Source organism: Drosophila kikkawai, chromosome 3R, assembly GCF_030179895.1.
Source record: "Drosophila kikkawai strain 14028-0561.14 chromosome 3R, DkikHiC1v2, whole genome shotgun sequence".
Taxonomy (NCBI): Eukaryota; Metazoa; Arthropoda; class Insecta; order Diptera; family Drosophilidae; genus Drosophila; species Drosophila kikkawai.
Window position 1 is genome coordinate 20,853,945 of NC_091731.1, and position 15,308 is coordinate 20,869,252.

At 43.7% G+C, this 15,308-nt stretch overlaps 1 protein-coding gene across 1 annotated transcript; it reads left to right on the forward strand.

Annotated features, from left to right (window-relative positions):
* Window positions 1-615: 615 nt before the first annotated feature.
* On the forward strand, window positions 616-2,253 carry LOC108075630 (mitochondrial outer membrane protein SLC25A46-like). Its single transcript, XM_017168167.3, has one exon. It carries the CDS (start codon window positions 745-747, stop codon window positions 2,077-2,079), a length of 1,335 nt encoding a protein of 444 aa, XP_017023656.1. The 5' UTR covers window positions 616-744; the 3' UTR covers window positions 2,080-2,253.
* Window positions 2,254-15,308: the final 13,055 nt, after the last annotated feature.

Genomic DNA, 15,308 nt, shown 5'->3' on the forward strand with positions numbered 1-15,308 from the left:
TGGCCTGCTGTCTCATAAAAGGCGGCCAAGTGCCATGCATGGTCGGCACACAATAGAAATCCCCAAAAATGCCAGGCACGTTGCTCCAATGCAGCTCCCCCGCGAGAATCTCACAGAAATGAAGACCAACTAAGCCTCTAAATCCAACCTATTAATGTAATTTTTTCTCTCAATTTATGTTTAGTCTCTTCTTCAGTATATATGTATATACATTTCCAAACTGAAACGCAGGCAATGTCAAAATGTTAACAGCATTCAATGGCATTCGCATCCACATCCACTGGCTGTCTTCCAAGGAACCAAGGGGTCTTAGGTCTGAGGTCTGCGGCGCTTTCTTTTGTGCACCCAGCGAAGATTTTTTGTCACGATTCCGTTGCTGGCTGGCGCTTTTAACGTTTATTGGATTATTGTCATTAAATTTGTTTGGGTCTTGAAAGCGAAACTTACTTCTCGAACGGGAGAAACTCTACGCTTTAGAAGGGAAACCTTGGGCATGAGTCAGAGGTTAGCTCTAAAGAGGCGCCACTGGGCTTGAGGTGACCTTGGCTGCCTAAAGATGTTCTTAAAGAGCATCAAAAAGGTTAATCTGTTAGTGAAGAAAATAACTGCGTCAACTGTCATAGTACTTTTGGAATTTAACTTCAACACAACAACCGGAAAATGCTTTACAGCCGCACTCTACAGGCATAATAGGAATATATAGACTACAAACCAACTACAGCAAGAACACGTATACCCTATATAATGTCGGGTCTCCATAACTATTCCAATTTAAAGTTCAGAGCAAAGCTTGGTGAATATGATGAAGAGGGTCTGGACAATGTCTGTAGTACCAAGACGCCGCAGGAGAGCAGCCTCAGCTACCGCGAAAAGTCCATTGTGGATAATCTGAATGCTGACCAAGATGCCACTACAAAAATCCAATACCTGACCTTAGAAGATGCCTTATCGCTGCCCCTGGAGAAGCACAAGGTCTTGGACAATTACATGGATCAACAGGAGGATGACCCAGTGCTTCGCAAATATCTAGTCGTGGGCGTTCATTGGGTCTCCCTGATCACCGAGCACCTGTTGAGTCATCCGTTTATTGTGTTGCGGCGACAGTGCCAGGTCTACAATGCCTCAAAGAGCTATCACTTGCATCCCCTGGGACTCCTGCCCAGCATAGTTCACCTGCACAGGAGGCAGGGAATGGGCACTCTGTGGAAAGGAGTGGGAAGCTGCCTTCTGGTGCACGGCATGACCTTGGCCATAGATGATGTGATCTCAAAGTTTAGCACTGGTTCCAAGGAAATGGACAGCCGGACGCCCTGGAAGCGTTTTGGCCAACATGTGGCCCTCAAATGCATGAGCATTGCCTTGGTGGCTCCTTTTCATGCTGCTCTCCTAGTTGAGACCGTGCAGAGCGGCATAGCCAGCGAGAAGTCGGGACTCTTCGATGTGTTTCGCGAGGGAAGCCTCCGGCTGTTCCACTGGAGTTCCCACAAAGGCGGACGCATGCTTCCCGCTTGGGCTTTGATTGGACCGAGCGTATCCTTTGGCATCACAAAGTATCTGTTCAACCTGGTGATACACGGCGTCTCCTCGCGCATTATGCGACGCCGCATGACTCTCGCTTTGGATAAACCTGGGCGTAAGACGGGGAACAATGCCCTGGAGCACCAGAATGCGGAGATATATGCCAGCCTGATTGCCACACTGACCACCGAGGTTATCTTCTTTCCCTTCGAGACCATACTCCATCGCCTGCAGTTGCAAGGCACACGGACGATAATCGACAACCTTGACACGGGATGTGCCGTGGTACCCATTCTGACGAACTATCAGGGCTTCACTGACTGCTATCGCACCACTATTATGACCGAGGGAGCCTGTGGCCTTTACAAGGGCTTTGGGGCAGTGATTCTACAATTTGCAGCCCACGTGGCTGTCATAAAGTTGGCCAAGTGGACGGTTAATCAAATAACAGCGGCCACATCCAAGAGATCTGCGCCCCGAATCGTTCAGTACTGTAGCATTGGGGATGGAATAGATAACATCCCGGAGCCTGTGAGTTCATCAATTTCCGGACCGGACTAGAGTCCAATTAGTTGCGAGTATTTGCCTTAAATGTAACATTTCAAATTTCTATGTACCGAAGAAACAAGTGTGTTAATTAAATTCTAAATCAAATTAGGATTACACAAATTGGGACTACCTCTTTGTAGTTACTTCAGTAAATAAAAACAATTGAGAAAACAAATCAAAATTTAAGTAATCTCTTTGATTTATTACCAAACTTTACTGGTTTCATGTGATGGAACATGCTTCTCAACTTTATGGACTATAACCCATATACATGGTGTTAACTTTTATATTCTTTTCGTTGTTATTTTTTCATGGCATTTTTATGTCTCATTCTCATGACAAGGCTTGGGGTCCTGGGGCTGGCTTTTACTTTTCTTCCCAGCCAATTGGCGCTTTTCTTTTTTGTGCATCGGCATTGGCATTGGCATTATCATTGCGGCAGACAGACAAATATGTATGAGCATTGCATCCACATATCCATCGGCGAGCCAGCTGGCAAATGTCAAAGTTTAAGCAAATACAAACGCCCGGCAGAGGAGGCACTGGGTATGGGGATGGTGATGGCGATTGGCATTGGCATTGCCATTTGGTCGTGCCAGTTGGGTTTTCCTGAGTTGCACCCAAAGCATTTTCCTCGGCAGCGGCATCGTTTTTCGCGCATTTAATCGGCGACAATCACAAGGCAAGGCCTTGGAGCGGCGCAGGAGGAGATCAGACGTTTTTATTTATGGCCAAGGAAGCCAAACAAGCGAAAGTCAAATTCTTCGGCGATTATTTTCGGCTGCTTGGCTGCTTCTGCCGCCTGGAATCGTTTGCCAAAAAGTTCGGTGTCATTTCATCCTCTCCTCGGATTCATTTTTCTTCAGCCATTTTCGGTTTTTCGTTTTTGGTTTTGGGATTGCCTTGGGCAGAAGGCGGCGTGCAGCAGGCGATGGTTGTGGCACCTCCTGCGATTGTCTTTGGGTCGGCTAGGAGTTCATTGATATTTCGACTCCGAAAAGTGAAACTCTCAATTGTCACTGTCCGATGTCTGTGTCTTGAACTTGGCTCAGATATCTTAGCCCCCAGCTGCCGATGCATGCAGCAGGCGAAAACTTTTTATTTTCAATTAAATTTCAATTAAAATATTACCGCAACAAAATACTTTCACACAATCGCAAATTATTTCGAGCAGCACTTCTGAACGAATTAGCCAAGCTGCGTGTCAGCCCCAGACATTTGGCAACGAAAGCGATCCGAAGCCAATCAAGTGGGAAACAGGCTCGGATCGGAGATCTCCTCGTGATAGACTGGCTCTCTGCTGGCTGTTGCTGTATTATTAGCCACCGGAGATATGGCAGCCATCTCCGAGCGATCGAAGGCAGCCGTCAAACAGGGCGTATACTTAATGTGTGTAATTCACATGATTAAAACGATTTTGAATGAACGCAACCAACTACTGCAACAAAAACGTGGGATAAACTGTACTAAACTATGCGCCAATAGATAATCTCGGTTTCTAGGGGGGGAAATCCGATGTGTAGAAAGTTGGCTTAAGATGATATCATTGGCCAATTTCCTTCGATAATTTCTCAACCCAATTTCTTCTAGCTTGGGCATAAATTATCATAAAGCCACATTTAAGATCAACCGAAAAGGTGCCACTAAGCGTAGGGAAAACGCAAAATGCAAAATAATTTAAAACAGAAATCTGGCCAAACAGTTATGTTACTTCCCTTGCCCGGACCATTGTTGGATAAAACTCTGCTAATTGCCCGGCCAAACACCGACCGTTGTATCAACTGACCCAAAAGTTGACAATCGCCAAATAAACAAAAATGGAAATTTGGCACACCGAAAAAGGCAACATCAGCAAAAGCCGCAAAACTGTTAACCCAAATGGGGCTCTCTCGCTGGAGAACTTGATGGCCCGCAGGGTTGGCGTGGCTCAAACCGATGCCGAGATAGCCAGATTGCCTGGGCAATTGACAATTCTTGGCGGCAGCAGCAGCATCAGCGGTCGGTCGTCCGTCCATCAATCAATTTTCCTTGATAAACTGAAACGGAAGCGGTTTCTGCCTGACAATCACTGCAAATACGATCGAATGATCTTTCTCTCTCTCCGCATCTGGCTGGCTACTTAGAATCCATTTCGCGATTTCTTCGACGACAACTTGATTAGAGCCGCCATTGATGACCATTGTCAGCCGCAAAAGTAAATTACAAATGCCAGGGAAAAAAGCATAAGCATAAGCCCGGCTAGAAATCAAATGCAAAGAAAACCGCCACGGACTTGCACTTGTCTTGCGCCAAATGTCAAATTAAATCTATCAATTTCACAGCAGAATGAACGCCCAGACGCGGTGGGTCCCTGGATCCCGGTCCCTGTACCCATCAAATTTCCCGGCCATTTTCCATTTTCCAGACATTTGAAATTGCTTCGCTGACACCGAATGTGGGGTGTGGTCGTGGCTGGACTGGCTCTAAGGCACAGCTGTTGGCATTTGATGTTGTTTTGGAGCGTAATTGCAATGGGAGAACTGCTGGCAAAAGGGGCTTCTTCAACGCCAGCAGAGGCTAATCAACGCTAACTGCAACAAACAAGCTGGACAAACAAACGCAAATTGTTTTCCAAGCCACGGAAGCCGGCCCGGCTCCAAGTTCCAGTCCAAGACGGAGACGGAGGACCCAGGCAAATATTAAATGCACATGACAAATTGCGAAGCCGAAGGCTGAGCGTGTTGGAGATGCTCTTTTTTTGCCCATTTGGCGGCAATTAAAGCGCACGCTTCGTCTAATCAACGGCGACTGGCAGGCTGCGTAAATGAATAGCTGCCAGGCAGGCACAAAACAGAGAAGAAGGCTGTGTTGTAACTGTCATGTCATCATGACGATGATGCCAACTCCCTAGCTACTACATGGCTACCTGGATACCAGCTCCATGGACCCAGCCCAGTCATGGCCAGGGCAATTATTGCGGGCAAATTTAAATACCAACTCCACGGCCATGTCCAAGGCAGGAATCCGTATCCCCAGCTAGCCCTGGCCAAGACGGTAGCTGACATTCAATGCATCATTTCAGCCGGTGGTCCCGGGTCTTTGGCTTTAGCCCTGGCTTTGTCTGCGACTCTCCAGATCATCATCACCAGCACAATGTATAACCACCGACAATCAGAGTCGCAGCCCTGTTCTATTATCTTCCCCCTGGGATGCGGGTTCTGACACGTTGCATTGTGGATTTCACACCACATCTGGGGCTTAATTATTTTAATTGCCCGACTTGGGTTCGCTTTTAATTATGGAGTCCCTAGATGATCTATAGAAGACAGCTCCAGACAGGCAAACCTAATGAATCTGTTGGTAATTAATGCAAATGTAAAGGTTGCCATAACAATTAAAAATACAATCTAAATACATTGCAGCAATGCAAAATCAGGGGATAATTAAAAAAGGGTTTAAACTATTTATATTAGCTTAAGGATCTCGAAAGTGGAGGGACAAAAATTATGCCAGTATATAAAATTGGCTAATTTCTTATTTGCATATTTAATTAAAAATTAAAATAGGGTTAACTGAAGAATAGATAAATGCAGCGTTCATTATTTTAGTCCTTTTTAATATATTCCCAATATAATGTAGTGTTATTTACAATTTTAAATAAATTGTTACAAAAGAATATAAATTAAAATTGGTTCTTTAAAATACTTTTCATCTAAAAATATTACAAATACATTAAGTATATTAAAATTAATCAATCGTATAGAAAGTTATAATTTTTCTTTAGACATATTTTAATGTTTTTATATTGGCTACAGTTAAACTTTTATAGACCATCCTTGCCAAATACCGTTTTATAAGTCAATTCCATCCTAAACAGAAGTTTATGAACAAGACTAGTGCATAAATTAGGCAAAAATCGTTATTTATTTAACATTTTACTATTGTGCAGGCTTTAATTATTTTAAGAACAAATTCAATAAAGGAAGCTAATGTTTCACTTGGTAAATGTTAGTTTAATCTGGAAATATTTATTCCAAACTCTATGAAGGACCCACAGAAAATATATAATCAATAGACTCAAGGTTGTTTCCAGCCACAGAAAATTCTTGCAGATCACTGTTTTGGATTTCTGGCTTGTCATGGCACCTTGCACTTATACACCATAATATATCGTTTATGGTACTATATGTGTGGTAAAAGTTAATAAACACTCACTTGGCGGGGCTAACGTGCAACCGTAACTGTGATTCAACGTTCTTGTTGTCGTCGTGAATTCTGGAAAAGTGACCGAAAAGTATCCTTTCCTTTCGTATTGTTTTGCCGATCGCAGCTGAGTCACGCTTCACTTTCGAGATGAGTTTTATTCAGGTATGTAAATGATCACTGTTTGCCGATCACACACATTGCACATTGACGAAGGCACTTGACTGGGGCTATATGGTGTTATTCCTTTTCAAAATCGCGTTTAGAACTGAACTTCCTGGTAGCGCGTTTTAGGTTTGATTTGAGTTTTGATGATGTACTTTTTTTTTTGTGGGCCAGTCGAGTCGCGATCGCTGCGAACTTGACCGTCGAGAGTTGACCGAATAACTAAAGTAAACGTCGGGCTAATCAGTCGTTATATAAGTTACTCTCGGAGGAGCTTGAGCTCGAGTTTTCCTCTGCCGCTGATGTTGCTGTTGCTGCGCTGCTCGCGTGCGTTCGCCTTGACAATGGCCAGCGTTGTGAGCCGCTTCCGAGCAGCGGGCTCAGAAGAAAGCCACAAAGCAAGCCGCGCAAAGAAAGCCAAAGAAATGAGTGGCAAAAGCAAATGGCTCGAACCAAAACTCGACTTTCGAGTGAGTTTCTCGTGAACGAGGGAAAAGCAGCTCGAGTGCTTGTGTTTGCGTTTGTCTTTGAGTTTGCCTTTGTGTTTGTGTTTGGCTTTGGCTTTGGCTGGGACTTTGTTTGCATTTCACTCGTGGCCACGCTCTTCCCGACTCTCTTTGGGGTCGCTCTTTGGAGGCTGGGGCACATGTGCGGCGGTGCAGTGATTCATTGAGTCCCGTCCCGTCTCCATTCATAATTTCGATTACTAAATCCCCCAGAGAACCGAGAGGGTTCAAAAATGGGTACACACGACGTTCGATGTCATTAATTAAATTGAAATCAGTCCATCAGCGGATTGGAGTTGCGGCTAGTAAGAACTATAACCGAGGGGAAAATCAATTTTGCCCATGAGATCGCACTTAGCCGAGTTATTGGTACATGAAAATTATGATATTACTTCTCTGCTGCCTGAGATACTCGCCGATCGCCGCTAGTAGCTGCTCTTGTGGTCAGTTGCAGTGGCAGTGTCGTGCATTTTATGCTCCATAAAAGCTGTCCAGCCCAGCAGCGCAGTTTAAACGAATTAGGAGCCCAAAACGAAGTCAACTGGGAGAAAGGCGGCGCCGCAGAACACAGAAATAAAAAATGTAAAAAAAAAAAACGGCAATCAATTGATCACAGGCCTCTCTTCTCGGTGGCTGCCAAAGAAAGTTACATGGTAAATAAACAAATAGTTTGATAACATTTCTATTAAGTCATTAACATGCTAAGCCCATAAATTGAACGATCTATGGGATCGCATCTCGGGCCAGTGTAAACACAACCGATCACAGAACAATCGACACAAAAGGCCACCGAAAAATGAATCAATTTCGAATCGTTTTGGATCTGATCGGATTGGATGACGGCAGGCAGACCTTTCGCTTTCAATGAAGCTGAGCGGGCCCAGCAGCACGATCTTCTGCATACTGATGAGACCTGGCTGTCGACGACGACGGCGATCATCACGATCTGGAGAAAGCCAGATATCAGCGAAACCAAAGGCCAGAGACAGACAGACGACAAAGCGACAATTGCTAAATGAAATGTCGCGCAAGGAAGCGCAAATTGTAACTCTGGCAAAGCGGCAATCAAATGTCGCCGGAAATGTTTACACAAAGCGAGCGCGCTGGGGAGAATATGCCCGAAAATGTTTAGCTTAGAAAGGCAATTTGCATTTCACCGAAGCCGTGTGACAATGACAGCTGCTTAATGATGATTCACCTTGATTTGCCAAAAGATTTAAGCGCTGATTTCTTCCCCGTATCCGAATCTGTAGCTGTTACCTCTTGGTGTTACTGTGAGCAGGTGCATTTCCTAGATGATATTCTTCTGCTTTCATTTTCGGTTTTGTTTATTTCGGTTGAAAATGAAAACGTGCAATTTTGTCAGCAAATAACACAGAAAGCAGCTGCAGAGGCTTCATCAATCTCTTAAGCCAGTTCGTCGCTTAAGTCTTTCGTTATTATTTATACCACAAACACCGGATTTTAATTACATCTCATTTTGAGTTTCTCGACGATTTCGGTTTTTATTTTATGCTCCGGCAAAATCATTCTCTCACTGCCCGCAGCCATGAGATTTTTATGGTTATTGGGCCGCCTCCGTTGGCCTTTCCTTCTTGGCCTGTGAAAATTCTAACAGCATCCGCTAGCGTTTTTTTTTCGCTGCCTGCTGATTAAGTTGCTGCTGCATCTGCTGCAGCCACTGCGGTCGTCGCCGTTTCATTCAGTAACGAAAATGTGCCAAAAACAAACAAAGCCTGCTGGCAATTTTTGGTTAATTTTTTTAGGCGAAGCGGGAATGCTCTATAGGAATTTAAAAAAAAAAGTGGAGAATAAAGATAGCTTACTAATTTAATCAGAAACTTTTTAGCTTAAAAGATCCTGCAAAAATAAACCTTTTAAAGTAAAAACTATCATTATATCGAGAATTGTTCCTATATATATGGCTTCTTTAACTCTGTATATATCCGCCACTGCTCTTCCCAAAGTTAACTCTACCCCTCTGACGTAGGTCAGAACCCAAAAGAGAACGAGAACAAGACCTAACGTTATCCCATTGTAACTGAACGGTTGTTAACAAGGGGCTCCCGAGCCGGAAAGGCAACGAAGGCCCAAACGAAACGATGCAAGTACAAGTAGAGAGCCAAATTGGGCGTAATATTATGCCGGGACCGGGTGAAATATGAGCTGAGAAAATTTTATTTCAGCTTTGTTTGTCGAAATGCAAAGTGTCCGAGGCCCAGAGCTGCTGGACCCAATTCGGGCCTCGGGCTTGCTATTAGCTAGTGATCGTATTAAAATATTTATTACTTTATTTAATGCGAAATTCTGTTGGCCAGCCCACCAATCTAAGTTGACCCGAGAGGCCTAGTTCTAGTCGTTAAATATAGAACATATAGAAACCCGATTTATGCCCATTCGACAGCTAATCAGGTCGACATTTCCCATTTATTCACGGGCCGTGGGAGTGCCGTGGCGTGTACCTGGAGGATTAGGGCATAAACGAATTCAATTTGCGGGTCTCGAGGTGGCCAGGCCGTGTGCTGTAGTTTTTTATGAGCTTCGGAATAGGGTGGAGATTGCAATCTCCAAAAAATTCGGCCACTTGTTCAGCACAAGTCGTAAACATTTATGGCTCACTTAAAACTGGCGGCTTGCCAAAATTGTTATTTTTTTATTTTTCTGGCACAAACAAAGGCAACCAAAGAGATCCATCTAAAGTGTTTATTTCCTGCAATTTTCTAATATTTTTTCTTGGCTTTTTGTGTGACTGCCGAGACACGTTTCCAATTCTTAGCAGAGCCATTCGCGCCAAAAGAAAACACAAAACGCGTTCAAGTTCTTTTGGCGGCTCGGTTCAAAGATGCTTTGTGTTGGGTTAGGCAAACATCATGCGGACTGTTACCATTTTTTCTTGATTAACAATTGTCCGGCGAGCCAAATATTTAAAGCATGAAATCGTTTTGCCATACGTGTGTGTTCATCGAACTATTTTCTTTACTTCCAATAGAAACAATTGGGAATGAGAACTTTTGGTGCAAACAAAGGGCTATCTCTGATTGAAGATCGCAATCACTAGGCCAAAAACATAAATTGGTTTCAGTGTGAGAATTTATTTATTAAGATTGCTGCGAATGCTGCGAATGGCCAACGCCTTTTGCCCCAGCAAGTTCAACGCCCCCCGGAGGCCTAAAATGAAAAGCTAAAACGAATTCGAATCCAAATTCGTATCCGAGACCCCAAGCATATAAGCCCAAAAAAAAAAAAAAAAAACGAAAAACCGAAAAACCTTTTTGGCCAGATAAAACGCAGCGTTAATTAAAGCCGATTACCGTAATTTGTTCGTGTCCGCCGGGCCTCTGGAGCAGCGGGCCGGCCCTTTATGGAATGTATTTTCTCGAGACCTGCACTTGGGAGCTGCAAATTCGCCGAATGTCCAGGGAGAAGTATCGAATGTATTCCGAGGAATGCTGACGGTGCTGCTGCCTTGGGGTACCGGTGGCCAAAAGCGCGTGTGACCCCAAAAAGAGAAATTTCATCCAGATAAATGATGCAATTCCTCTGACTCTTTAGGGGCCGGGCCCTTTTCTAATTGACTAATTAGGCTGAGGTTTTAATAAAGTATTTGGGGGCCTAGGGTAGGGAATGATTTATGTCGCCCCTTGATTGATCTTTACTGGGAATTCCGCGGCTTCAAGTAGTTTCGGTTTTTTGTTTTATCTGGCTTACATCGCCGGGCAGGTACATAGGCCTCATTTGGAATTGCTCTTTCTAAAGAAAGCAATTTTTGCGACAACTGAAAGATGTCAGTGCTGTAGCATTCTAAGCTCGGTGAAAGTTGTTTTTGTCAAGAAGTTCTTGTGGCCCGCCGCTGTTTTGTGTGCTCAATAGTGCGACAAATGGTCAACTGTCTGAGCAGCAGCATCTCCATCTGCAGCTCCATCTCCGACTCAAGCTCCAGCAGCACAATCATCATCATTGCTGTCGCCGCATCATCATCAGCTCACGTTCTAAGTACAGATTGGCATGTGGCGATGCCCGGCTTAACACAGAAATCATAATGGTAATGGCAATCATAATAGGAACAATAAAAAGAGAATCCCAGAATGGCCATCAGAAAGTAAAAGACTCTAAATGCCAGCGCTTGGATTTGTTTGTAATGACAATTGACAGACTTGACTTGCACTTGTCCGTTTAATCTGGTTTTGTTTCGTTTCCATTTCGGTCTAGATATCGCTTCTTTATCTCTGTTTCCATCTTGATTCCTGAGAAAATTCTTTGAACACAAATATTTTCTATTTTCCTTTTTGGTTTTAAAAGTAATTTCATAACTATAAGTATGTTTAAAGCGTGATAACTTTTCTTAGGATTTTTATCACAGCTTTAATATGCTATTTAATTAATTTTGAACTTTTATATTACATTGTTTTCTTGTCATTTTAATATATTTTATGTATTGGTTACTGGTTTTTCATGGCCTAAAAAATGTTTCTTGGTTGTTTATAATATTTAAAGAATTCTTAAGCAGCGCTTACTCTTTTTACTTTTATTTCCTTACTTGTACCAGGCTTCTCCCGGATTGCAATTAAAATTCGCACACCGAAATTACTTACATACCAGTCTCCCCTTTCGACTTGGGCTTGTGGCATTTGTCACGTTTATTCGGCATTTTGGCCACTGTAAATTCTATTTAAATTTGGCTGCCTTTGTGGTCGCGCTCTCCCGTTGGGGGCTGGCTCTTTAGTGACGCTCGAAATTAGCCCAAAAGGCTTCAAATGCCTCATTTTGTGGCTCTGTGTTGTCACGTTTCGAAAACGAGATTGGTACGGATTAAGCCGCAGACATCGAGCGGGCTTACTTACCTGGCTGCCTGGCTGGCTGTGGCTCGGCTAACTGCCTTCGTTGACTTTTTGATTCATTTACGCTAATTAGGTGACACAATTCTCACCTAATGTGCTCTGATAAGCGTACTGGAATGTTATGGAAAACCCCGCCGAACCGAACGAAAGCAACAAATTGTTGCTGCCTGCCAAGAGTTTTGTGAAACTCATCTACCCGCTCTCTCGTTCCCTTTCCCTGTGGTAGTAGCCAACTGCTCGTACTCCTACCAAGCCGTAGATAGTTAGCTGGCTGCTCATTTAAATTTTACACACAGCTCCCTGGTTTTGGCCAGGCCATTTTTGGTGAGTCTCTTTCTGGCTCGCTGGCAATGCCGCGGAGTTGCCTGCTCCCGAAAACAATGGGCACTCGTATATCATGATAATCATAAAAGCCAATGCAGCTCCTCTTCGGAGGCTCCAGCTCCTCCTGGCCATATATGTGTGGCCCGAAGGAGTCGCAGCTTGGCAGCATGTAAAGCGCCGCACTCGACTTTGGTTACACGGCCCGTCTGGCCATAATTTGTTATCATATTAAAGTGCAACATGGACAACAGTTTTGCCGAACGCGATATACACCGATACCTACTCCTAACTTGACCACACGAGCACCGTGGGTGTTCGCAGATGGAAATTGCCCAGAAATATAGTTGGAATTTGGCTGAGAATTTGCAAAAGAGAGCATCATTACGCAAGTGGCAATGTTGTTAACGAGGAATTTCCTTTGTTTGCTAAGCTTGTTACGAGCCATTATTGGTTAACTGAGGGTTAAATTCATTTTCTTAATTTAGATTTTCATTGGAATGGAAATATTTGAAATTACTTGGGTTAATATATTGCCAAGAACTTTTGATAATGACTTATCTTATGATAATAGCCACTTTGTCTTTCTTTGACTACATTTTGCTTAGTAAAATTATTATTAAATGATTTTAAATTTCCAAATATTTCCCATTGTACTAGGGATGGCGGAAGTTTTAGAATTGTAGTTATGAGTCTTTATGGCAGCATTTGTTTGGCTGACTGTCCGCTCTAGACCCAGATATCGAGGGAAAGAACGAAAGAAAGAAGCTCGTTAGTGAGCGGCGAGAGACATCGACACCTTGTATGGATTATTTGCGATTGCGATTGCGCCCTTTCGCCAATTATTGTGCAATCAATATTGCATAATCGGACACCGTGCAACGCCCCAAAGGAGCTGCTACTAGTGCTGTTGCACTCACAGTGGCATTCTCGGCAAACAGCTTACCTAACGGCAGTCACACTTGTGGCACATAAATCAAACTCCCAGCTCCAGTTAAGTCTCTTCCGATCTGCCCGATTCGCTTGGCTCTGTTCTGCGTGTTATGCAAATGTCAGAGGTGTGCCTCGGCCATATCGTGTGTGGCTCGTGGGCATGGTTAGCCTCGCATTTCGAGCCATTACATTACGTCAAGGTCGGATTTGGACTGTGCCTCGCATGCATCAAATCAACTGGCAGCAATCAAAGCCAGGCTTCAGCAAGGTGCCTCGCCCGAGACGTGTTAGCAACTTGTTGGCCACCGGTGCAGCATTCAGCATCCATCATCCAGCATCCAGCATCCAGTATCCAGAATTCTAGATCCATGCAATGTATATAGGGTGGTGCCCGGTGCTGGCCAGGATTGAATGCTTCTCACCTCGAAATGGAGCAGGGGGCTAACCAAATTGCCAGCACGTCTGCTTTGGCATTGCTTGGAAAAAATTGATCGCTTGTGATTAGCAGCGATTAAGATTAGAACAGCACACCACCAGCACTAGCAGCAGCAGCACCAAAGCGAAGATGAAAACATAACCCAGACCAAGATCCACACCCGGAGCAGGAGCAGGAGCCAGTGCCACAGATACTCCAGTTGGGACCCGCGGTGTTTTGTCAGTTATGTGCAAAGTGGCCAAGAGCCGCTAACATTTTTCAATTAAAAAGCTAGTAAGTTGCCTGTCGATATGTTAGATCGACTGGTTATTACCTAGCAAGGTGTTTTTTCTTTATTGTTTTCAGGTAATTGAAGAGATTCTGAGCTTGCTTTAGGTCATTAAAATCTCTCATTTGAAGTAAAAGCTTAGGAATTCTGGGTTTTTATGTAGTTTGTTTATTTATATACTGATAATAGAATCTTTCTTCACTTTTAAGCAACATTAAGGGGGTTGGAAAGTCCTGTAAACATACCTTTTAAAAATCGAAGCAATCTAGCAAAGATCTCTCAGAGATCGTACTATCATCTCAAATACCTCGTCCTGCTCCAGGGTATCGGATAATAAAAACGGCTAACGAGTTTGGAGCTTGCAGCTGCATCTGGATTAGATGCTGGGAGGTTGTTACCACTGCCATCGCCAGCACCTCAGCCTTGGCTGGATATCAAAGTGATCATCATAATCGGATGGCAACACATCGCCTCGAATCGTATCGGATAGCATCGATGTGTGTGCGAGTTGGCGTGTGTTCTGTTGGTAGGCCTGTCATAAAACTTTCACGCCGAAATCTATATGTTTCATCGGGCTGGCTCAACTCGAATGATTGTGAAAGATGTTCGCTGAGAGATGAACTTGTTGCTGATGTTGTATAAGAAAATTTCATGCGGCAGCACACAAGACGTGCTCTGGAAAGGCGGCTCTTTTCCGGCCTCTCTGCTGCGAGTGTGTGGTAAATTATTAAAAAGCCATAACAAATATAAAAGAAAGCAAACCAAATAAATTGTATTTATGGCGCGTCGAGGCACGCGGCAGTTTGGCTAAAAGGTTTTTCGGAATGGTTGACATTATTTACCTTAATTCGTGCACTTTCTTCTTCGTCGCAAAAACAAAGGCATTAAAAACAATTAGCTCTGGTCTGCGTCCGACTGTGCTGTGCTGTGCGTCGTGTCGTAAAAGATTTAAGTCGAAATCGCTGAATTTTGTACGCGTTGCGGCTTTTGGCTTTAAGCACACATGTTGATAGCACAAAATATGGCTGGACATTACTTTTACTACCACCACCATTACTATTATTGAAATTATCGCGTTATGTAAGGAAAAGCTGGGCTCTTTTCTTTCGTTTGGTTGTGCAACAATCTCGCAAGTATCTGAATCACTTTAATTGTTTGTACAAATTGCTCACTCCGAGAAGACTGGCCGCAAATTGCCGAACGAGGAGATTGAATGGCGACTTAATTTGGCTTAAATGCTTCAGATCAGCCCGTTGATATATCGATGCCCATAATCCATGAGAACTGCCCCGTCATGTTGGTGGTTTTTTTTCAAAGCGATTCATATCGCTGCGTGGCTATTGCTTTTTAAAATAGAATTCCGCGGGGTAAACATTAACATTTCAACACCTTCGGAAATCTCTCACGCATCCCATCTATATATGTATATATGTCGAGGAAAAGTGGTGAAAATGTGTTACTTTATGGAAATATCATTAAGAGACTCGACTTGACAGCTGTCATAGGCAAACAACATGCCATGCGGGTTCTGGAAAATAATAATAATAGTAAGAGAAGATGCCTCAAGTGCTACGAGAAGAAAGAAAAAGTGA